The sequence below is a fragment of the Chironomus tepperi genome, unplaced genomic scaffold (assembly GCF_022539635.2).
Source record: "Chironomus tepperi strain 1889 unplaced genomic scaffold, CSIRO-AGI_Ctep_v1 contig_335, whole genome shotgun sequence".
Lineage (NCBI taxonomy): Eukaryota > Metazoa > Arthropoda > Insecta > Diptera > Chironomidae > Chironomus > Chironomus tepperi.
In genome coordinates this window covers 3,289,346-3,316,009 of record NW_027226457.1, presented here as the reverse complement: position 1 = coordinate 3,316,009, position 26,664 = coordinate 3,289,346, and the positions used below count along the sequence as shown (strand labels likewise).

General features: G+C 32.4%; 2 protein-coding genes across 2 annotated transcripts in view; one reads left to right on the top strand and one right to left on the bottom strand.

Annotated features, from left to right (window-relative positions):
• Positions 1 to 26,664, top strand: part of LOC139093389 (uncharacterized) — a 120,613-nt gene that overhangs the window by 39,021 nt on the left and 54,928 nt on the right. The window lies entirely within an intron of this gene.
• Positions 3,887 to 23,253, bottom strand: gogo (golden goal). Its single transcript, XM_070643942.1, has 11 exons — positions 23,118 to 23,253; positions 14,690 to 15,194; positions 8,897 to 9,579; positions 8,608 to 8,783; positions 8,117 to 8,289; positions 7,481 to 7,611; positions 7,080 to 7,310; positions 6,758 to 7,013; positions 5,968 to 6,412; positions 5,499 to 5,817; positions 3,887 to 4,630 (listed from the first exon to the last, which is right to left on the bottom strand). The coding sequence occupies exons 2-11, from the start codon at positions 14,778 to 14,780 to the stop codon at positions 3,896 to 3,898; spliced, it is 3,240 nt and encodes a 1,079-aa protein (XP_070500043.1). The 5' UTR covers positions 14,781 to 15,194; positions 23,118 to 23,253; the 3' UTR covers positions 3,887 to 3,895.

Sequence of the window (26,664 nt, the reverse complement as noted above, 5' to 3'; positions counted from 1 at the left end):
AAGTTTCCAATTTTTTTATCGCATTTATGTTCAAGTCTTTATGTGGCTTCGCGCGGAAAAAAAATAGTGCAGCACTACATGATGTAAATACGATTCGAACATTCCTATTCATATATTTCATGGAGTGTTGAGCAAGCACAATATGCGATGTATTTGAAAGTATTGCCGAGCTATACAAAACTCAATTCTCTTTCCATTTGGAAGTCATATAACGTTCAGATTCCATATAGCTGTCTTGAGTTGCTCGGGTAGACATTTTTGTGTTTACAAAACTTTTTGTGTTGCTTGGCTTGAGGATTGTTTAGAATTGTGTAGAATTTCACAATACACTTGAATTTTTTGGACATGAATTCGAGATGCCTTGAAGTGAGTTTTTGTGGATCAACATGAGAAATTGAGACACAATGAAATTATCAGAGTGTTACAACGTCGGTAAAGCTATCTGAACGATATACTGTGGGAAATTTTGGTTTTCTGTGTCAGAAACAGACAGAAGAGGGATATATGTGCAGTTTCACGACATTTTGACGTTTTGTCGTCATCACAGCTACGTGGCGGTATTTTAGCGACCATGCTTTGTTCCTCGGGTTGATCGTAAAATGACATAGATATAGGCATACTCTAATGACGTCATTACCGTTGCCTAGCATCATAAAGCAAGATTTATAGCATAGCCCCATTTGAAGACCATCTCAGGTGCCACACATCGTCAAAAACGTATTATTGAGACAGTATCATGCCTACTTAGTGCAAATTACTTCAAATCTAGCTTTGAATGAGTTTAGTGCCACACATTTCCTTCTCATATCCCATTCAAATGTGCATCAAATCACATCCTCATTCTTCACTGTAACTCAAGGCAGCGTCATTTATCATCCTAGAGAAATTTGATGATGATTAAATCACATTATGGATAATAGATGTCGAGACACCACTGTGTGACTTTTTATTGTTCCCACTGATATTAATATTCTTGTGAACCTGATGACATTCTACCTCATACGTGAAAAAGGTGACAGGTGGAGTGATTTGTTATGTGGATATTAAGTTAATTGGGTAATTTGTTGATGGATCCTTTGTAGCTTAGTCAAAGAACATCATTTGGCTTCAACAGTAAGAACGTCATTTACCAGACTATGAGCTATTAAGTACCGCCTCCATTAATGTAAAATTCTAGCAAATTCACCAATCTTACTCTATTGACGTCAAAAGTTCAGCACCAAGTTCTTCTTGAATTGATTTGACTTAAATTGTATTTTTTGAAAATAAAATTAATTGTTGAACGTCCAAAAGTTTCACCTCGTCTATCCTCAAGAAGATTTTCTGTTTTGATTAATGAAGTTCTTGTCATAGACAGCACAACTTCTTCTCTGTGGTTTTGTTTTCTTTTGTTTTATGCAACTGTGTCCAGATTTATAAAGTTTTATGTCTGAACATTTGATAGAAAATCCATTAAAATTCTTGGTAGGAAGAAGGTTATCAGGATTTATTGGGAATAATGGATAGCTAGGGATTTTAATGTATTTTGTAGCAATGTGTGTGTTGGAAATATACAAACTGAGTCGGGATGACTAGAAATAGCGAAAAAGCATCCGAATCTGTCTTCCTAGATTCTCCCTGGGATCGAACCCAGGTCTTTTGGGTCAGTTGGCCAACACTCTAACCACTCCGCCACTCATGACCCTCCTATGGACCACGATTAATCCACAAAACTCAATATTCAATCATCAATTCGTATAAAATGCAGGACCTTCCCTGTCTGTCATTTCCTCAAACTAAAATTCATTAAAAATTCCAAAATATTATTCATCATACAACTGTCAATAAAAATCCATCCAAAAGTCAAATAGATTCACTTCAACAGATGTTCTTGACAGTCTTATTTGCCACCTGTTGCTGACAGCGATGAACAATTTTTCCATGAAATATTATATTAAATAATTAGTTTCTTTAAAAGCTCAAATGCTTAATTGGTTTAACAGCGGAACTGCTGCAACTAAAATGATATAAAACACGAACGAGCAGCAGAATGAAAAGCTAATTGTCCAATAAATTAAAGTAAATAAAAAACGAAATAGCTCATAAAATATTTACAGTCCAGAGATTCTCAAAACTTTTTTGGGGATGTAAAATATTCATCCTTACGATTCTCAAAGTTTTTGTTACTAAGGATTAAATTGCGATGATTCTGAAACTAAAATTAGGGGAAATGTTGAAGATTGGAAAGTTTGAGGATCTCTGTTGGAAGTGAGATTTGAGGAAATTTCATGAAATGTGGCAATTGATGTCGTTAACAGACAATCTACAACTCTTTAGTTTCCAATGTGCTTTTTATGTGACAGTTACTGTAATTAACAGATAAATTAAGCAGATGTCGCATTGCTAGAGCTGAAATTGTTGAAAATTTTTAGAGCTTTTTGCGTATAGTGTCAGTTTGACAGTGGGAATCGTGAATCTGTTCTCTTCTGTCTCTTCTGTCTCTTCTGTCTCTTCTGTCTCTTCTGTCTCTTCTGTCTCTTCTGTCTCTTCTGTCTCTTCTGTCTCTTCTGTCTCTTCTGTCTCTTCTGTCTCTTCTGTCTCTTCTGTCTCTTCTGTTTCTTCTGTCTCTTCTGTCTCTTCGGTCTCTGATCCACGGTTCGCCTATATCTCGTTAAAAATGAACGATCCCTGAAGCATATCTGATAAGAACTGAAATATTAAATTAAATGTACTTTAATGGCTTAAAAAAGTATATTTTGGGAAATAAAAGGCCACACAAGTTGTGTTTAATGTTCAAAAATTTACAAAAAGAAAGGAAAATGGAAATTTATTGTGAAAATTTTTCTTGTCTTTTTCTCTTCTTTTTTGGGTATAGAAAAAAATTAAGCGACAGATTTTTTTTCTTCTTACATTTTAAATTATCTCATTTACATTTAATTAATTACACTACAAATTTTTATCTAGAAAATAACCATTTTTTTTTGTTTACTTACAAATTGAGTGAGTGCGAAATAAAAATTATTTTGAAGAAATTTTTCATTATTCATTCAAGGTACATAATTTTAATTGAGATTTTCTTGCTCGGTAAAGCCAAAGAGATTGTGGAATTGGACCACGTTTCATCCTTTTTATGTTTCATGACTAGAATCTGTTTCATTGTTATCAATTTAGAGTTGGAAACTGTCTGTATCACGACAGGAACTTTCTTTTTCAATTTAACAAAATTTTTGAATAATTTTTGATTAAATTTAGGCTTTTTTAGTCATTTTCTCATTTAATCCTCTTAATTTCTCATCCAACTCTCAAAATTCTCTCAATTTCTCATTCAAATCTCTCAGTTTTCTCAATTTATCTCAATTTCTCTTATCAAATTCTCTTAATTTTCTCGATATTCTCAATTTCTCTCAAATTCTCTCAATTTCTCATCAAATTCTCTCTCAGTTCTCTCAATTTCTCATCAAATTCTCTCTCAGTTCTCTCAATTTCTCATCAAATTCTCTCTCAATTCTCTCAATTTCTCATCAAATTCTCTCAATTACTCTTAATTCTCTCTCGATATTCTCAATTTCTCATCAAATTCTCTCTCAGTTCTCTTAATATTTCATCAAATTCTCTCTCAGTTCTCTCAGTTTCTCTCAATTTCTCATCAAATTCTCTCTCATTTTCTCTCAATTCTCTCAATTCTGTAACATTCACTCTTAATTATCACATCAATTCGTCTAACATTCACTCTCAATTATCACATATTGTCCACAATTCTCTCCCAAAATTCCCTCAACAAATTTAAAATATCCCCCAACAAATCAAAAGACACAAGTCAAATATACATCCACAAGCTACAGGAGAGTTTCCAACTCTAATTTATTTCATCAATTATCACATAACATGTGAAAATGAAAAATTCATTAACTTAAAATTAACTTCTCATCTCAAATGCAGTATCTTCAACAACATCCGTTTCATCCATATCGTCATCAGCAAACTTTATATCCGATAGTTCATAGTATTCGCATATTCTATTATCACTCGGTGACTTTATTACACTCGTTTCTTTCTCCACAATAGATATTCGTTTAACATCAACGTGCTTTGTCGGTGATTTATGCTCTAAATTTTCATTCGACACGCTTGTAACGACAACTGCTGTCTTTTGTAGAAAATTAATTTTTTTGAGTATTTCCTTTGGATTTATGTTGATGTTACTACCACTACCATTCGAGGACGATGTGAGTGGAGTTGAATCACCGCTTGATGGTGAAATGAGACTTTTTCTAGGTGGCTTAATTGGAATTTTTGCTGGTGCTTCGTCCGGACTTTCTTTATTGCTTCCCGGATCAACGTCTGAATGTGATGGCAGGATTTCTTCGCCATCGTTCTCTAAATCGCTAATGATGCCATTATTCTCGTCAATAGGTGGAATCCATACAAGAAATGCTGGATCCATACCAAGATATGAACCAGGTGCAGCACTAGCATTTACAACATTATAGTCATAATAATCCATTTCCATTTCCTCTTGTGTCGATATCGAGTATTGTGATCCCGGATTTACCATTAATTTTAAGCGATTCTTCTTCTCCTTATTCTCCTTTTGATTATTTAATCGAATTCTCGCTGTGCTTGTTAAACTAAGTGCTGGTGAATAGTTTCCCTACAAAGAAAAAATAAGAAAAGATTGAAGAAACTTTCTAGAGTTTATAAAAGGATGATTACGAAGGTAGAGATAGTGGAAAATTCTTTTTATTAAATTAAGACAGAAAATTGTAAAGTTTCCTTTTTGGAAATGGGAAATTTGTTGTGAAAATTTGGTGAATCCAGTTGGTAATTTAATCAGATTGGCAATCATATTCAGACCAAATTTTCAATTTTGATGAGTTTTAATCTAATTTTGTTAAATTTAACTAATTTTGAATTTAATTAATTAATTTGAATAGTATTTTCAAAGTTCTTCATTGACTTTGGATTAAAATATTAGTTTTTCCATGAGTTCTCCACTTCGACAATTCAAATGTGAATTTCCAACTTAATAAGCATTGTTTATTGTAGATTTAAAGTTCAAATGTACTCTAAATAAGTGAGCAAACAAGATTCAATATCTTCTGACACGAGAAAATCACTTAAACAATTGAAAATTGAATATTTTGAAAAATTCCACGTGTTTTCTTGAAAATTCTAACATGCAAACTAAGCATATTAAGAACCTTTCTAGTTTGTCTTGATATTTCCATACAGATATGTTCAGTTTTTATTCAAAGTCTTGTAAAGTTCACATTAAACTACTATAATATGTTTTAAGTTCCTACTCTGAATTTTCATCCCGGATCCAGCCAATTTTCTCACAAACACCTTCCCATAATGGATATGAAATCCATAAAATTCAAACAAGAAAAACTTTCAAAATACAAAAATTTTCTCGTTTAGAATAGAAAACTTTTTTCTCATAACTCAATTTATAGCTCTTATTTTCATTCCTGCCCTACATATTTTCCAGTAATAAAAAAAAATCTAATTTAAATTACACTTGTTAACGTGGCTGCAGGTGATGCTGTCTTCGTCCTACTGATACTCGAGCAATAACTCGACGCCTCGTCCAAGTCTTTTTCTTGCATCTGTTCACACTTTTCCTTCAGCAATTCCTTCACCGTGTTACTTGATATATCACGTTTCATAAGATTTCCATCAAGACTCAATTTCTTCTTCGGAACAGGCGTTACTTGTTCAAAGATGCTGTTGCTCGATGTATCTGACTCAGGAGCGCTGTGTGACTTCTTCTGCAACATAATCGGTGTTAGGTCTTCTTCCTTTACCTCATTCGTAATCGTGTTTGTACTTCCATTGCTGTCAAAGTATCAGAAAAAAGATTGAATGATGAGTACCGGAAAGAAAGATTGATAAAAGAAGAAGAAAATTTGATATTTTCAATTTTCTTTATTTCCACAAATACGAATATATATGTGTATATAGAGATATATGAATATGATGCATTACTTTGAATAATTTCCAATTGAATCAGAATCATTCAATTGATCCTTCTCAAAATCCTGACTCACGACACTTTCACGTAACTTCTTATGTCTGATTGTCGATGATGTTTTCGGCTTTAATTTGACAAGCGTAACAACTTCTGACATTAGTGTAGATGTCGATATTGCACGCATATTTCCATCTTGTGGATTTCGTGTTATTGATATTGTTGAGCCGTGTGGCGTGTTGAGCGGTGAATCAGACTCTTCTTTACTCTTTGCCAATTGATATCGATGATATCGGAAGATGTATTGAGCACCCAAAAATACACTAATTAGTAGAATTATACCACAAAATAGAAATACAAAAAGATGTGTAAAGTTAAATTGTGTTATTGCACGATGATCCTTTGTTAACAGTCCCATTATTGATGATTCAGCTACGCTTGGTAGCGTTACGTTTATTGGATCTGGAAGGAAATTTGAAATTTCATGATTAGTTGACATTTTTTGTAGTTGAAAAATTTAACGGATTTTTAAAAATTCAAAAAATTTTTAAGTGAAAAATTTGTCCACCTCAAAAAGTTTTTTGGGATTTAAATGCAGTAAATCCAACAGAATTCACAAACTTTTCTATTAAATAGGCTTAAAAAAGTGGCAAAAGCATGTCCTGATACAAGCAAACAATAAATTGTACAATTTGCAAGCCAATGAGGAGTTATGTAACTACAGGACAAAACATATGCCGCTGATGTTCACAAAACCACAACATAATTCTAAAAAATAATATTCAAAACTATAACAAAAATGCTCACCTAAAATCTCTACATGCCCGATAAAACCAGCATAACAGGCATTATTAACGATCTGTGAATCGTTAAGGTGAAAGTCTATCAGCAAATATTCGCCTGTTGACGCAACATTGCCATTATACCGCACACCGCGACCCGTATATTCACCGATTAATTCTGACATCCAAACGTCCTTTCCATCTCGTACTTTAATACTTTGCGTTGGGCATGGAAGCACAAAGTAATCGAGATTGAATTGAATCTGATGACCTTCCTCAACCTAATGAAATAAGTATGCTTTGAGCTTTTTTCTTCATGATTTTTTAATTTTGTAGTCTTGACTCACTTGAATCGTCCACACAGCATTTTCCATGCCGGGACAGCTTTGTGTTGACGTTGCCAGCAATCTTCTTGGCTTTGATTTTAATAAATGAATTATACATCCACACTGACAACTCGGACCGACCTCATCCATTATATCAGTACTGTTGATCGTGCCGAATGACTTTGTGCCAAAAAAGTATTCCCAGATGTTTGAGATACTTCCACTACATGGACGTTGTTCAGTTGTTGGACCCTAGTGAAGGATATACAGTTATAAATAATAATTTTATATTTTTTATGGCGGAACCGCCAACTACAGCAACAGCGATAAGTTTTAATATTTATTTCATTTCCATTTATAACTCAATTTGTGAATAACGCTTCACTGAACTTTTTCCATTAAAGTCGCATGACTGCACTTACCTCACAATATTTTCCATTATATTTTGGCGTTGGCGAATCGCAAATACGATATCGAGTCTGAATGCCTCGAGCATATTTTGCCGAACATTCACTCCAATTACTCCATCGTCCCCATTTTCCATCAATTGGACCTGAATTCATTGAGTAAAAGTAAGGTAAATAATTATTTTTTTCTTCTTTTTCTATGTCCATGTTCTATTCAGACATGACTGCAAAAAAAAAATTTGTCAATCCATCATGGATGAATAGAAGGGAAATGGATGTAAAAATTTGTCACATTTTGTTGCTAGTCTGTCTATGTTAGACATGAATTGATGAGTTTTCTTGAGGAAATTGCACAATTTGTTGGAAATATATGATAAATTTGTCATCATTTACGTTGGATTAGGATTTTCATTTTCTCACGGATCTCCCATATCGAGTTTTCAAAGTCAAATTTCTCTGAGATGTACAAGTATTTCAAAGAAATTGCAATGAATTTTGAAGCTTTAAGTCGGAGCAAACAAATATTTATATAATGCTTCAAGTCAACATCCTTCCGAGTAGTACAAAAAACATAACAATGAAAATAATCCTCAAGAAAACAAAACTCACAACTTCCAAGAAACCCCCAAATAAATAAATTCAATGACTTACCATAAACCGGAGACGTAGGTACACAATCAGATCGAATATCAGAAACGGCACCGGATTTCGCTTCCGTCACATAAACAAAACAGTATTCGATAAATCGCTCATTAAATAGCTCACAGTTGAAGTAAACATTGTGTTGGCCTCTCTCAATTTTCCTCTCATTTACATAAACCAGGCTAAACAAATTTGCGAATGAGGGTTACATGTAGATTTGTCACAAAAAAGGAGTACAGGATAAAAAAAAGTTTTTTTTAATCAACATTTTAATTAAACTTATTCTTAGTCTGTTGCGCTATAGCGAGTCTTATAAAATATGTAAATTAAATGAAAGTTGACCCGAAAATACACAACAGCCATTTTTTTGGGGCATAAATAAATATAGCGGAACCGAACAAAAAACTCCTTCAGAGACCGCACTCAAGCAAATAGACATAGCCGACAACAGGATGAGAATGTTTCATTTAAATTGTAATTAAAAAATTTGTTTAACAAACCTCGTCGGTCGTGCAATAGAATGAACATCAGCTGGCAATTTTCCGTACAATCTAACACGATCATTGTCCATAATACATGCTGGATATTTGACAACTACACGAATGCCCGAATCAGCACAATCATATGTGCTCTTTATATCCATTATATTAAGGATATATTGCTTACTCCAGTCAACCTATAAGGAATGAGATAAGAAAATTGACATGTTATTTTTTTGTGCGGGGTAGGAGGGAATGTCTACATAATTCAATCGAGTGGAAAAATTGATATTTTTTCTTTTTGACATACCTTAATATATGCCTTGGCAGACAATGATGAATTGAGGGGTGGCAAAGGCCTCAAATGGAGCACATAATTTCCGGCCAATCCAAAATATTCACAATTCAATGGAACGACAATATTCTTTTGTATTCCATGCACTAATTGTATGAAAAATGTCGAATTTGATGGTACCGTATGTGAATCGCAAACAACATCATACAATCCACAATAAATCAATTCAAGATGAAATGATGGCACATCTTCGATTGATGTCATATCAATTGGACATTCAACATCAAGAAATTCAATCACAGCACTGACTGATTGATCGTATGTTTCAATATTTTCATGTGTTACTGTTAATCTCGGATATGGCCATCGTACATCGAGCTTATGTTCCAATAGATGATTATCATCTATTGATAATGTTGTATTGATTGCATTGCCCTCAACATGCAATGAATATGGACCGGCTCGTGTGAATAGAGAGCATGGCACTTTAATTTTCGTTGAATTTGTTTGCTCGTCTGTGTAAAAGTTTATGTGATGAATATTATGAAAGGCTGGCTCTCCCAAATAGGATAGCTTTAAATTGAGAAATTCTAATGGTAATATTTCTGATGTTTGAATTTCGACATCGAGATCATGCGTTAAAGCTGTATAGCTTGGGGGCGCAATAATTTTTCCATGTGCAATTCCATCAACATAAACTGTGGGAGAAAATAAATAATATAATTTGTGGATTAAAAATTGAATTTTAAAATTAATTTAATATATTTTTTCCAGTTCAGAACAATTTTCATTAATTTTTTTGAAAAATTCCGTTCCGTCCTGAAATGTTTCATTTATATTAAATTGATGAAATTCGATCGAGTGAATCAAAATTATCTCAAATTATCATACAAAATGAGTCTAATCAATATTTATGAATTTAATGTATGTACTGAATTGTTTTGCATGTTGAGCGGACGTTTATTGGAAAATTATTATTTCAAGTAGTTTTGGTATGAATTAGTAAAATTATAGTTTATATTTGAATTGGGTAAAATAAATGTTTTAAATGCTGTTGAAATATTAATGAATTTAGTTTTTGAGAATTTAGGGAAATTAGGTGCATTATGAGGGAATTTGTGGATTAAATTTGATAATTTTGGGAAGCTTTAGTTAATATTTTGAATCGGAATTTGTAATTTTACTGCTAAATAAATTAATTTTTAGTATTTTATCGGTTTTATGGTTTCCAAAGTGATTTATGCTTCATTTCTGACTTTTGCTTCAATTTTATTCTTTCGCGTCAGTTTAATAAAGTTCTGCGTCACTAATTTTAAACATCAATCACAACATTGCGTCAATTTAAATATTTTTTGCATCAAATTTGCATCTTTTCAAACTTTTGCTTCCATTTTTGTAATTTTTGCATCACTTTTCGCATTTTTTGATCAAATTTTGATGTTTTTGCATTAATTTTCTGTATTTTTGAATCAAATAAGCAGATTTGTATCATTTTTTGTGGTTTCGCATCAATTTTCCATCTTTTAGGATAGATTTGTCTTCAAACTTTAAGAATTTTGCATTGAAAAAGGTGTTTCCACTCAAAATTCACCCAACAACACCTCATAAAACTTTTCCAAACAAAATTCTTAATGAAAACTTCTCACTCAGTAATTAAATCATAAAAGTTTCAACTTGATTAAAACAAGAATAATTAAGCAATTAAGCAAATTATTTTCTCATCTTCCACCAAGTCAATAAATTTCAATTCCAAATAAAATTCCATCTTTTGAGAGAAATTTTCATGTTCTTGAATATTTTATGAATTATGGCGACAATATAATCAAAATTATAGCAAGTACACAGCTCATAGAGAGACGGATTATCAATAATTTATCACAAGCTAGTCTATATTTCAATATAAGCTATTAAATGTAAAATATAACTTATTTTTGACTATTTTTAATTAAGCAAATTGAAGACTTTTATATGATAAATGCTTCACTTCCGATCATCTATAAATCCATTCAATTGAATTAAAACAACAGAGAGTCAGGAAATTAGGTTGATTGTCCTCTATTTAATAATTTATTTATTATTGACGTGAAATAATCGAAATTGAATAAAAGTTTGAAAATGAATGAATTTTTAATAGATTTATAAGTATTTTTTAGAAAAAATGTCAATTAAGAAGGCTAAAGAGGGTGCCAAAAAATTTATTTTAATTACTGAAGCATTTAAGTTCAATTAGGCAAGAATTTTGTAAATTTTTTTCCATTAATCGAAAGGTTGTTTGGAGTTATTCGGGTATATCCAATTTGTAATCACGGTAAATTGATTTTCAAAAGTTAATTTAGTGAAATTTTGTGTTCTTGTTTGTCAATCGATTTTTGGGTTGGTGCTTACATAAATGACAGTGATTTTGGGCATGTTGAGGATTTTTGTTCAATTTTTACTAGTTTTTCTTGAGTTAGAGCATCTAAAATTGCAGATTTAGACCACAAACCTATCAAATCCCAAAAATGACTCCGATCCTCCTAAGGAGCTGATCTTGAACCTACTGCCTTCCCCATTACCCTGTTTTTAAGAGTGTTTCATAATAATTGAACGACCCCCACTGGAAATAATTGAAAAAATTTAATTAACTCCTACTCTTTCCACCTAACAAATAACCAGTAGCTTCAGTCTCCATAAAAACTACATTAAAAATTAATAACATCCAAATTATTCAAATGTTGTAGTAATTTGCTATCAATTGAACATAATTAACAGCTGGGGGTAATCATAACATATTCGAAAATTATAACAAAAAAACATAATTTGTAAAAAAAATGTTAAAATTAATTTGTTTGTGCAATGAAATTAAAATAATTATTTTCATTAATACATAAAATGCCCAACAGGATGTTCTGATTACTATACAAATAATTAACCTTTATTTTGTAAGACAAAGGCTTAATTTTGGTAATGGAGAGCCTAAGTAAATAGATAAGTTGTTGTTGTTGTTGTGGGCTTTGAAGGGGGTATGTTGAGTTTTGAGGTAGATTTGAGATTTTGAGGAAGTTTTTGAATTGTTGAGCTAGATTTTGAACGAATTTTCAAACTTATTAGAGGTGGTCTGTGTGCTCTAAAAAGCTATGAATTAAGCCATAGAAATCGCTCTATCCACTCTTATAGCTATAAATTAATAGAACGGACGCTTTTCGATTTTGACAAAAATTACTGCTAGTAAAAAGCTCTCAGTTTTCGGCTGTATTTTATAGATTATCCAAGGCTAGAGGCACTGCGTTTGACTAGAAACTAGTGACATTTAGCATTTAGAAAACTTTTATCGACTCTGTTGCCTTGGAATCTTTAAATTCTTAGAATGATTACGTAATGATCCAAATATCAATTCCCACATATTGATCAGACTTGAATTACAAACAAAAATAGAAAATTAATTAGTCTTGCACATTATAATGGTAATTATGTTAAAAAGATATCTCTTAGTTCCATCAGAAGATTGAATTTCAAAAGATTGATATTCTTATTACAATAAATCAGTTGTGAGCAATCTGTGTACCGCGGCACATCTTTGGTGGTAAGTTTGAACGAATCATGAGTTTGAACGAATCATGAACGAACCACACACATCATGAGGTTCATTGCATTAGTGTCGCAGCACACAGTTTGTACAACACTGGAATAAAGCATTCATGACCATATCAATTAAAAATTCAATTGCAAAACTTAATTTCAATAATTATTTTTAATGAATCGGCAATGAATGTCTGCAATATTGTTGCTAATGCTCAAAGTAATATCAAGGCTTTCAACTTTAATTTCTCGCCCATAATCATCACTTTAATTACAATATAAAAAAATTTGCTGCCTAGCAATTACTACCTTTTACCATTAAACGTTCATATCTTCAGGCATGAATCGAAAGGATTGCTTTCATTAAGCTTTAATATAAACTGAAATTTAACAGAGAGTCCAAAATCATGATAATGAATGTAAGTGTAATCCATTAAAACCATGAGATTATGGAGATTTTTTGCAAACAAGCTTAAGCACAGATTAATTCATGGAAGCAATAATTGGATACAAATGGATTCTTTTTTGCATGCTCAAATATTCTTTTCATTTTTGGAAAAAAGCATTTTTGGTGGTTTTTGGGGGTAAAATTCATTCAAATGCTTTTTAAGGAACTTGATATGGATTTTCCATATCCATTTCTAAAAAGGTTTGCATAGCTACAACTCGGTCTGCATTTTTTGAACCTTTTCTTCACGATTTTCACAAATTGAGTCTGAAATTCTCTTTAAATCATCATAAAACTGTGCCTTAAAGTCCTCATAAATTTCCTTAATTTAACGGAACCCCAAAAACAATTCCAAGAAAATAAAAAGTTTCTTTTTTGTTGCCTAAAAAACTTTCTTGATTGGCCTTAAACACAATCCAATCCCCTTAAAAGCTTCTCAATAACAATTATTTATCCACCAACAAACACAACAAATTGCCCTCAATCTAAATAATCATTTGCCAATGTGAAGTCTCCAGTCTTTCACTATCGATAAACAATTCAAACTAGAAATAGTTCTTTTTGGTATGGCTTTGATGTTGTTGTTGTTGTTGTTACTGCTATACTGCTGTTGATGTGAGGTTTAGTTTGTGTGTAGTTTAGGAATTTTTCCTATCCAACAAAGAACTGGAATTTTTATTGAAATTTGAAGAATTAGCAATCTCAGATCTTGAACTTATGGACCGTTCACTTCAGTTGCACCCCTTCCCCATCTCCTCCTGGACGTAATAAGTGAACAGCCTCTTTGTGCATTTGCATTGTTGAGTCAAATATCTCAAGTTCGAGTCCTACTGTTGTTCTTATTACTTTCGATATATTAATTATGCTTAAGGCTTGTAATTAGGCAATGATGACATTCTACTTTACTCATACTCAATCATCAAGCTGCTGAATATAATCGAGTATCAGCCCCGGCTTGTGACATTCTATATTCAGACAGGCTTGTGATATTCTATATCCATCCAAAGACATGCCACATCATTATAGATAGAACCACAAAAAATTCCATATTAATAGACACCCAAACTATCATCGATAGATATCTGAAACAGATACAATCCAAAAACATTAGCCATCACATCCAAATATTATTTCAGTCTATCCATTCCTATTAATGATTTTGTATCAGTAACGCTATACAGAACAGCACAAAACTGATGAGAATGAAAATAAATATTTTTCGAAAAATCGAACAAAAAATATTAAATAATAAATAAATGAAAGTGTAGGAAGAAACAAAATAGTCATTGGCACAGAGATATCACAGCACATGCAATGATGATATCGGAGCATAAATATATTAGTCCTATTATATTCAGATCAAGGGGTGGGACATTTGGGGGTTATTGTTGCATGTTTATAGAGTTCAATGTAGATGTAAGGATGTAGATGGACTTGTACAGCTGTGTAGTAAGGAAAGACAAAAAAATACTTTGGTAGTCAAAAAAGGAGCATAAACAAGTAAAATACCAGAGAATTTCATAGGATTTGAACTTTTGACTTCGAAGTCTTAAATTAAATTTCTCATTTCAATTTCTGGCAATTTTTCGCAAAATCCACATGATAAATCAACCAGAACATCAGCTCCAAAATCACCATCATTAGCATATCCATCGCAATCCCTTGGCACGTCCCAACACCATCCAGCAACAAGAACAATGAGGAAATGTTTCTCATATCATATTCAATAATTTTTCATGAGATATTATTGTTCACATGATGCTATATTTAAGTATGTATGTATGCATGTTGAATCTACTTACCAACATAACGAACGAGTAAAATAAATCCAAAACAAATTAAATTCCAAATGCTAATGTTAGAACACAATTTATCAACAACACCATTCATCATATAGATTTTTATCAATGCTCATAATTTTTTTTTTCTTTCTTTTTTCTTATTCTGCTTTATTTTTATATTCCTTGCTGTTTATATCATTCACTATATCCTTTATATTGCACACAGGATAACTTTATTTTTTGCACTAAATATTTTTTATTTTATTTCAATTTCCACTTGCGGAACATTTCAAATGCACACATTAATGGATATTTTGTTGCACAAAAGTACGGCATCATCACTGTATCTACATCATTATTATTTTATTTCCAATTTTTATGTTGCCGTCATTTTACTGTCTCATTGATATATATATTTAAATACATATAAACATATCAGCATATTGAGGATTATTATTTATATAAACATTATTTTTGGTCCTGTTGTTGTTGTTTTGAACTCAACTCTTGTGTATATGCTTTTGAACTGTAAATCATAAAAGAGAGAAAATTATGAAAGGAACAACATGATGAATGGAATGAAAATTGTGATTTAATATTATTGAAAATTCTGAGGAAATTGAATGTGGAATAAGCAACATGAAAGGGCAATTGAGAAATTCTCATATTTATATTTTAAAATTTTATTATATGGTTAATGGGAATGGAATGACTTTATTATGATTATTGCTTTGATATAAGGCAGAGTAAGGTATACTTATGGCTTCAACTGTTTGTTTAAATTTTGATTGGTTTAAGAATTTAATTCGAATTGTGAGCAGTGTTTGAATTAGAGAATTTGATTAGGAATACATGCATGGATCAGAGTACTGAAGGGTTGGTTCAGGATAAAGTACCCCAATACGACAAAACCCTGAATCCAGTAAGTATCAATCTAAGAATTGGATTATTTTAAAAATTATTGATCACTGCTGCTTTTGCAATCTACCTGGGGCGTATTCAGGTATTCAGGGAGTGAAGGAGGGTAGTCAGGCCCCTGGTACCAAAGATCATTCCTGTGACTGAAGCTTCCTTTGCCCTCTAGTAGCATATTCATTGTTTATCCCAAGTTTATCCCTTCTTTGTATAAACAACCAAATATTCCAAAATAAACTGACCAATCAATAGCATAAAGCATATCATCCCACATCCAACAAAATCCAATTTTTTTTTATGACACAAGCTCACCTTCCCTTGGACTATAATTTTTGTTTTATCTCAAAATTTATGATCAATAAAAAAGTTTTCATTCCACAAGTTTTGCTTATTTTGTTTTTTTGCGGAAAAATAAAATAAATTGATTTATGACACGAATCAAGGGAATTCAGTTTTTTAAGAGTGCTTTCATTTGATTATGGCTTGATCTAAAAAAAAAAAAGTATATACAAAAGAAATTTTATGCTTCAAAGGAAAGAAAATCGAAGTTTAGCTCAAAAGGTATTGATAAAGCTTCTGAAAAAGCTATTGGAAAATGTTTGTTTTGTTTGTTTTGGGGTAGATTGAGATTGTACACGTGAATCTGTGGTTAGGAAGTGGATGGAAGGGCATATTATCATTGTAGGTGGAAAATCTAGGAAAAATTCTAATTTTTTGGAACTTTTCTCAACAATTCTTCAATTTTTGACACAATTTCCCCTCCAAAGTATGGGGAACTGATCAAAAATGCTCAAAAGCTTAAGTAACCAGCCCCTAAACTGCTTCAAACAGTCAGCAAGCTCTAAACTAGTTCATATTAATTAAGACCTAACTTTACACCTATCTGGTAACTTAACAAGTGATTGAAATGTCCTGTAACCAAACTAGTCCCCAAAACACACCAAATCACATTCACAGTCCACAAACATCCATAAAATCACATCCAACAACATCGAAAAAGAATTCCAATAACCAAATTACAACAAGAAACAAGAAAATTTCATTCCTCATCAACTTTATCTGTTTTCCATGTTAATAATTATCACAGTGAGCATAAACCATCGCCACCCCTACTGTCAATGCCATACCATATAAGAGTATGATTTAATTTTCATGTAGTAAAAACATTTTTTTCCGTCATCAACATCCATCCATAAAATTATTCCACTTAATAATGTAGTATGAAAGAATTTTATCAGCACATAGCACAATAAATAGCTAGGAATGAAGATGAACGAGAGAAAGTAATTTGATAATGCGTGTAATTTATTAATTAAGCTCTTGTTTTTGTTGTTGGTATTTCCATTATGTTGTAAATATTAAAAACCTCAAGTGAAAGTTTCGTTTCCGTCAATCCCTTGTGTGTAATATTAAATTTCACTATTGAAATATTCTTCAACTTTACATAAACCGCTTAGTACTCTTGGAGAGAATTTTGTCAGATTTTGATGGAAATGTGAATTTTTAGAGCCGAATTTTTGGAATTTGAACGAAATGTTGATTGAATTCGGAATAATATTGGCATTTAAATGCCTAATTCAGAGCCTTCAAAGTCATAAGACAGCCTTTATATAGGAATATATGCCGTTAATCGAATATTACAGCTTAAGTGCCATGATGGTGCAGTGGTTAAGCACTTTGACATGATCATTGTGTAAAATGACACTGTAGTCATAGGTTCGAACCTCATTTGACAGTTCAAAAGCACTTTAACCATCAATCATGCATATTATGACAATGTCCAATCATAGGTTCGAATCCTATCCGGGCAATTTATTGCTGTTAGCTAGATTCTCTTGAATTTTACCAACATTTAGTCCATTAACCCTCTTTTCTTCAGAAGACTACAATATTTCCTAGTTTAAGGCACTAAAAAATTCCAAATCCCACCATAGACCCTCCAAAAATTCTCCCAAAATCATCACAACATCCCCAACATCTCTTTCATAAAAATATATAATTCCAACCACATTTTAAAGTTTTCTTCAACTATACATCCAAAAAATAAACAAACAAAATAATTCAAAAGTTTGTCTTCATTATCGTCATCAACATCATTATTTTGCTTCCAAAACGCCTACACAGCGTCTCATTTCCTTATCATTAACTCTAGAGTTTTCAATAATGTTTCAGGCAGTGACGAAAAAAAAGCAAGAAGCACATAACAGTAATAATGACACTCGATAAATTTAAATCACTTTAATATAATCATCTTGACGAGAGATGCTAATAATGTCTCATGGTTGGAATCAAAAATAGAGATGTGAGATGCGGTTAGGGATTGCAGATAGGAGGAATTGTAGTGAATTTTATAACGGGATAGATTAAAATTGCGGTTTTTCTGGTTTATAGGAAGATGGTTGTGATGAAATTGGATGTGGATTAGTCGATATAGATCAGTGATGGGCAACCTGTGTGCCGCGACACACTAATTTAACGGAAGTGCCATGAATCGTGGCCATGGGCGGTTCTGGTTTAGGTTAACTACTAAGGTGTATCCCGAAAAATAAAAGGTCGTGCACCTCTGCAATGCATGGCCGATAATCCACAGTCCATAATCCTAAATATTCACTATAACTCCAATCCAGCTATAGCAATGTCCCCCACATACTGTGAAATTTGTCATTAATTAATGACTAACCTCTCATAAAAAATTACCCATCGAGCAATTTATTCCTTGTATCCCCTAGTGCCATATAGATATAAAAAAAATTGATGTTTATATTATAAAAAATGCCGAAAATGAGGGAAAGAGGAATAGGAATATTTATTAATAATGAGCGCATTAGAATTTCATAATTCTGTTTCTGTGCATTTTTGTAGATAACGAGGCAATGCCATGTGTATCGCATTGTTAAATTTTCACTTCCTCTCCCGACAAAATGTTTCAATTTAAATCAGGGTTATGAAGACCCTTTAATGGCCTCCTACCTACACAACATCACAACAACAATAACATAAGAAGCAGCAATATCGATAATAATAACAATAATATCAATAGGAACAGAAATAAACATACACACAGGCACCATCGTTGAGTGTATGCGGAGAGTCGGCGACTAAATGGAGGGTAGAAAAGAGATTTATTTCTAAATCACCCCTCATGCCAATGTCCTGAATTGAAAATTTTCCTTTTCCTTTTTTTTTCAAGAGTTCGAAGTGCGTTAGTGATGGTAGACATAAAGTCACTATAAAATTGAGGAATATCTGTCACAGGACATTTTTTTTAATAGAACTGAATGTAGCTAGAAAGCCAAATAAACCTTTTTTTCCTTCCTCATTTGAATTTTGAATGTAAAAAATGGAATTGTAGTGAATTTTAGGGATGTAAGGATTGGAAGCGCATTTTAAGTGGGATTTGAACTTATGGTTTGAGTGGAAAATGAGAATTTTCAGAATTTTTTGAATTTTTGTATGAAATTACATACTTCACAAGAGAAAGTTTCCAATTACTTTGCAGAACTTGAAGTCGAATCGAACTGCATTTTAGCTATACTTAAACCTCATAAGTGTCGATCTTGGCCACAGCTTGAGGTTTTGCAGCCATTGTCATAAAGACAAACAGTTCATAGACTTTCCACTTTACAAAAATGCTCTTAAAAAGGAAACACACAGTCGCACAGTCACTAGAAATTCTTATTTAATAACACAGCATAGAGCCCAAGGAACAAAGCCAATGTTGAATTTACATAATTTTTTTTTACCATTTATATGCCACATTTCTCCATCATTGGAACGGAGACCCGTTCATGTTTTGAAGCAATTTAAATTGCCAGTCGACATGTAAACTAAATTATACAGCTATTACATCCTGCCTGCCTGACTTGCCTTTACCTCTCTCGCTTGCGTACCAATCTCTTTTCTATAACTCCAACTCATACCCAAGTCGATATATGCGACTTACCACTTGCTTTATGGATGGATCTCTTTAGCGCATATTTGCGAATGAAAAATGAATTGCTGTCGGCTATAAATGGAAGTTTATAAATTCCTTTTTAAGATTCGTGGGGGAATTGAAATTATTTTTGGGATTTTTATCGGCAGCGGTACAAGATAATTGGGGAAATGGATTCGATGGTTAGGGAATTTTAAAGTTTTTTGCTCATAAATCATTTGAAGTTATTAAGGAATTCTTGAAATAGCTTGAATGGATTGAGTATTGTAATTTGTAGGTATGGGCGATGGAGGGAGGGGTTGAACTTCCAGGTGGATTGAGGTATTGTCTTAAATTGACTTTAGTACTGTAATTTTGAAGTTTGCATGAAGTATTCAATCTAAGACTCAAGATTCAGTCAAATAGTCACAAAATTCCATGAAATCTACAAAATCAAATCCATTATTTGCTGAATACATCCAAATCAACTTGATATCATGATGAAATTATCCGCATTAAAGTATTCCCAGAAGTATCAAAATTGTCACACACAAAAAAATACACATTCCATGTAAATCCTTCGGCAATCCTCTAATTCTGTTGAAAAACGCACTCCAAATATTTCCATTGTAGCAAGTCTTACGCACAGAATGATGGAGAAAAATCATCAAAATACACAAATACATTTACACAAAAATAACTGTGCATGTTTTGTTGAAAAATGAATGTTTATAGTCACGAGATATAAATTGTGAGTTAATTTTTTGTGTGCTCTTCTTCTTCTTCATCCACACAACACAAAACATAGAAAACTTTTCTTTTCCGTTCCTGCCTCTCACTCGTCTATGATAGCATAACGGTGCCATAAACATGAAAATTTTCCTTCCATCCTACTATTATCTTTACTTTCATACAACGTACCAACAAGCCATAGATAAATATGGTCGTATATATCTCGATGTGTGTCGCTATTACAGTCACAAGGAACACACAAAAAAATATGAAGCACTTTCTTATTTTTACTTTTACTTTCATTTCTTCCTCGGATGAAATTGAGCTTTGGCAGAGGCATACGCACAAAAGAAAAAGGCAAAACATGTACGGGATAAATGTGTCTTAAATTTATTTCATAATATACGGCAAGGTACAAATTATTTGTCCTTAGACGATGGCACTAAACTTATTTTTAGGGTTTTCGGTTCTTTTTGGATGAATTATGAAGTTTTCTTAAGGCTTGATTTATGTAACTTAGGGATTTTTCTGTTTTAAGGTTTGAGTCAGGTTGAAAGTTAGCCAACTTTTAGGTACAAATAAAGAACTTATAGAATGCTAACTAGTTTGGCATCCAATAATAATGATAAACTCAAATTGAAGAGTCTTAAGGTTCAAGTCCTATTAAGAATCATTTTCTGTGTCGAATGCTTTGGTTATATCCACTTTTTGCAATTTTTGTCTTTTTGTATTTGATGCTTATAACATTATTTTGTCAATAAATTGTGCAAAATACGATGAAAATTGAATAATTTCACAAAAAAATCTTGAGGTTCGATTCCTAAATTGCTCAAAAATAATTTGTGTCTAGGTGGGAGTTTATTATTTTTTGCACCTTTTTATACCCGATTTTAATAAACTTCTAATTTCCTGTTAAGTCATTAACAATTCCCCAGCAATTCCCACTTCAATTTTCTTAAAGCTCATCCCTTCCACGCTCGAAGGAGTCCCAAAGAAGCGACATAAAACATCCATTAATCCCTTTCCACAATTCATCAAATGCAATAATCCACCAAAAGAAAAGTGAGAAAAACCTTAAAGCACTTTTGTGTACGCAAAGCTTGAAAGTTTTTTTTCCATCCTTAAGAAGAAAGTTAAATAAAAAGGTAAACGCGAGACGTAGTCGTGACTCGAGAGGAAGTGGAATCAAGTAAGGACAAAGATATTATTACATCTATGCTTGTGAAACATGCCGGTGATATCCAAAAAGTTTATTTTACTTCATGTCATGCTTTTGTCCTTAATTGGATGAAAAAAAATTATTCTTTTGCTTCCAGTTGAACGACTTTTGCCTAGGAAAATGCTTAATAAATCGTAATACGGCATGGGAGTAATAAATGGTGATAAATTTGTCATATCTGGAATTGAAATGTTGACTACTGCGTGAATGAATATATTCAAATATTCAAGCTGAAATGTCTCCATTATTTGCCTTTCAATATTCTTTTTTATCAGTTCCTTTTTCCAAATTTCTGTTCTTTTTTTTCGCGCAAAACATTTCCATCGCCATAATCCGATTAATGTCACACTCTTTCACTGTTGAAAAATTCTTTCTTTTTTTTTGCTGTGTATGTGCTGCGTTCGTTTCCGCAACAAAAGACACAATATCATTTTCCGATGTGATTATGATGACTGTTGTTGTGTATACATATTTTTTAGAGCGAGGGAGGATTTATGGTGAGGAAAAACAGACAACAAAATGTAGGAAAATTTTAAAGAAATATTGGAAATTGCTTGAAAATTGTTGCCAAATTTATGCTTAATTATGACAAATGAGAGAGGAAGAAGATTATTGAAATTATTAGCATAGCTCGAAGTTTAGAATCTAACAAATGTCAGGACTACTTAGAGCTTAGGACCAAAAAGTTAGCTAAAAGGTATATGTAAAAGTTGGCGGCTCTGCAGTATGCAGTATTGGCAAAAATTCGGTTCGAAAAAATAAAACTGCTAATTTGAAACATGCTTAAATATAATAAGCAATGGTTGAGATTTGAACTCGATAATTGACGGATTTCTTAAGAAATTTTCATTTGGACTGTATAATAAATTGATATTTTTTGAGTTGTTCTTAATTAATTCTTAGTAAAATGTTGAAAAGATCAAAAAATTCAATTTTTCTATGGTTCGAATCCCACACGTATAAACTATATCATGATCAATGCATGATTCTGAGGTGTTATTTGTCAATTTTTTTGCACAATTTCCTCATTTCTGTTTGTTAAACTAGCTTGTTTATCCAAAATCCAACTCCATCTCCATCTCCATCCACTGTTATCCAATCATTCAAACAATCCAAACCCAATATGTTCATCAACAATATTCATTCAATTTTCTCAGCATAATCCCCGTAAAAATTGAAAATTGTCAGTTCAATCAAAACTCATAAAAATTTCCTTTTTTGTGCCTCAAAATCACACGAAACAATTTTTGGAAGTAGATTGAAAAACTCCAATTTCGGTATACAAAAATAAAATCCCATACCAATTCGCTTAATGCCGCTCAAAATCATAAAAAACTTTTTTCGTTTTTAGAAGAAAATTCGCATAAATAAAATAAAAAAAAAGTTGAAAGGTTTATAACTTTCATCATCATCGTCGTGCAGGCATTTGATGACATGAAAATTTTTCCTTCCAAAAAAAAATTTACAATGAAGAAAGGAACTGCCTTTTATGTTCCAAATAGCATTCAATTATCCTCGTGATTTTCTGTGAAAATTTAATTTTTCATTCCATCCTTTTTTGACGCTTTGAATGATTTTTTATTCCTTTTCATGCTGTATATGTTTGGTCGGGAAAACCCCGAAAAACAGGCAAAGAATGAAATTTTATTTATTTATAATTCGATGTGTACCCTTAATGCACAGACTGTTTCTTTTCTTCTTCTCTGTGCTGTATATATATCTAACAATGATGATATTATTATTTTTTTGGGGAAAAACGCGCCGCGACTATTAAAATACAGACAATACAGACAATTTTCACCGAACTCGAACGATACTAAATGCAAACTGAAGAGTCACTTTGCTGTCGATGAAGCACAGAAAATTCCCGACTGACTCTCTTTTCAAAAAATGTACTTTTTGGAGAGAGCGAAAGGATGGAAAATTTTGAAATTCATTCATCGAATGCTCGTCGGTTCCTTTAATTCTCTCAATATTACATTCCTACTCTCTTTGAATTTACCGACCCTCTCTGAGTATGTTGCTTCTCTCTCGACTCTCTTCATGCACAGCACAAAATAAAAATTGTGTACATCTGAGGGGTTGAAATATGAATGAATTGATAGTTGAGCCGCACGAATACAAGCACAAAATCATTTCATGTGCACACAAAAAAAAATAATGTAAAATTTCAATTTTTTTTTGCTCTATTTTGAGGGGATGATATTAAAAAATAATATAAAGTCTCCCTCCTCGCTCAACAGGGTGGTTCATCGACTTTCGAGACTATCAAGATGTCATAACAGCATTCTGTTGCTTGTTCTTGGATGCTTGCCAAGCTAGCACTCTCTTTAGTATGCAATTTTAACCACCCGCAACTAATTTTTTATCTTCATCTCATTAAACTCGATTTCATCATGCAATGTGAATGAAAAATTAACTCTGAATGAGAATTGGCATGAATGTGGAAGCGTGGAAGAAAACGAAGAATTCAAATTCATTAAAGACAGATATGATAGGAAGGAAAAACAAAAAAACGTAGAAGCTCGACTATGAAGTGAGTGAGATAAGAATCGCTGTGAGGGGGTGAATTTTCCTACAATAACAATAAAGTAATGTAACAAGTTGGAAAATTTTGAAGGTGATGAAGTTTAGAGCGCATTTTTTTGGGGTTTAATTGGTTTTGTTTAAACATAATATTCATTAAAAAACGTCATTAAATATTATTCTGATTTCAACGAACGTTAATGATTTAAAATTAGTTGATTTATAAAATAATCAAAAAGTTTAAATTTTTTTGCACCTCAAAAAGTTTTTTTGAATTTTTTCGTGCTAAATTCATTCAGTTTGCTTAAAAATCTTGTAATATAGTTATAAAAAAGTGGCAAGCGTTGAATAAGACATATTTGAAAATTTTTAGAGCTACCATTCCAAAGCTATAGCAAAAAATTTATTAAAAATTCCACGTGGTTTTCTCCGAAATACAGATGTTTGCATATAGATAGATCTGAGCAAGGCATAAATACTAAACATATAAATATCAGCCAAAACGACAACATAACCTCAAAAAATTCCACCCCTTATAATTTCTGCATTCAAAAAGCAATAAACAGGGTGAATCATCTGCATCACTACAAACAAACAAGTAATATAGCATGCATGCAATACGGCTAGTAAAGGTTCATTGTCGTGCCCTTCAACGTGCTAGACCATTGCATGTGCTCTATTATTACATGTTCTGTATTTTGTTTTATTCAGTTTTGTTAGGGTTCGTTTGCTTTTAAATGACACATGCCTATGGCTCGTGGCAATGTCGATTTATTTTTACTGTGCCTTCAAGTGCGTAAAAATTTCTCTTTAATTTCTGCACAAATTTTGCTAATGAAAAGTTTGCACTATTTTTTCGAAATAAGTCAAATATGTGGCTATGATACCTTCAGCTATGTCACAAATTGCTTTAAATGAAAGTGATGGAAGAGGAAGAAGAAATTTTTTTTTCTTCCTGACTTTATTAAAAACATGTAAAATTTGCGCCGACGCAAGTAGAACCCTAAAAAGGAACATTTGTTTCATTTATATCTCAATGTATTATTCCTGCATGTCTGTTTATAAGAACATCATGAATATATTGTTGATCATTTCACGTATTTCTCTCGTGCTGAGGAGAAATAAGAAGCTACAACGGAAAATTTTTAGATTCACAATATTTTTTTTTATGTCTCAACGCCTCATTTTACGATCGCCCGACTTTGTCGACATCGTCATCGACCGAAAGACATAAACGCTAGGGTATTGTGAAGGATAATTACACCTCGTCAGGTACAATTCTTTTCTCTTTAATGCCACTCGATGCTGTGCTCCTCTTCTTTCCGCTTTTATAATCCACTGCCATTTGTTCTTCCTCTTCATCGTGCTTAGTATCAGGGGTGGAATGTTTCATGTTGACGGATATTCTTTTGTATGCAATTTTATTGCTTTGAAATTATATTGCAATGAAGTTGAATTAAATACGTGATTTTTGGATATCACGTTAACATGAAGTCATGATAGAATGTTGTGTAGTGTGATAGAGGAATAATTGGAAATATTTGAGTTTGAAGGGATAATTTTGGAGTTTATTTTGTTGTGCTGGATCGATTTGATTTTGTGAGAATGTATTAGCAATAGCGAGATTCGAATCTAGTCTGTACAACTATTTACATAGCATTTCTTATATTCATGTTGAGGTTCATGAATCAAAATCGATAAAATCAAGTTAAAGTAAAATGTCAAGAAATTTATTTCTGTTCGGGGTTCAAATCCTTCCATTTAACCACGTTTAGTCTAACTCATTGCTCTTTGGAAAATTTCTTTTTTTTTAATTATCCAATTTTTTTGTCAAGAAATTCAGACTGGATAGATCAATTGTGATCCATGACCTTCCTCAGATGGTGCCTAAAGCTGGCTTTCGTATGCCTATTTCCAATACAAATTGCAATACTGACTCTATATACAACTTTTCTTCCAAATGTCCTTTGGTTATCGACGAACTCTAAGTCTTAGCCCAAAAAGTATCAAATACTTCAGCCCCAAAAAACCAGATTCCAACTCTGAATTCCTCTTAACACAGCCATATCCCTCAACCATTTTTAGTATTAACTTTTATCGGATAAAAAGTTGACTAGTAAAATTCACTTTACAAATAACAAGTGTTCCTTAGAGATGCGAATACATAAAGATGAGAGTTAAAGCATAGAAAATTGAATGAAGATGAAGGAAGAACGAGAGAAGTTCATGGACGATTATGATGATGAGTAAAAAAAGAAAGGAAGAGACGGAAACTGAACTTTCAAAAGAAGTCTATTGAACATTAATAATAAATGCGGAGTGGAAATTCCATACAATCTTCTAAAGTGGATACTTTTCATCCACATCCACCCCAAAAACAACCATATTCATTTTCGACTTCGTTTCTACTGCCTATTCATGAAATGGATTTTGTTTTATGGCGCTTGTTCCGTTTTTACTCTTTCTTCATCCTGCTTGTGGATTGCTATGTGTTGTGTTTCAAGTACCATGGAAAGGAAGAGGAAAGTTTAATGTCTGTACATCAATATGAGGAACAAAAGGATAAGGAATGTAGGCGGAAGAAGAAGCAAAAAAAAGGCAAATATAAAGTGCAGAAAAAATGAGCTACTGAGTAATGAGGATGAATACACACACGAAGAGATCCTTCAAATATTCATGCATGGAAAATGA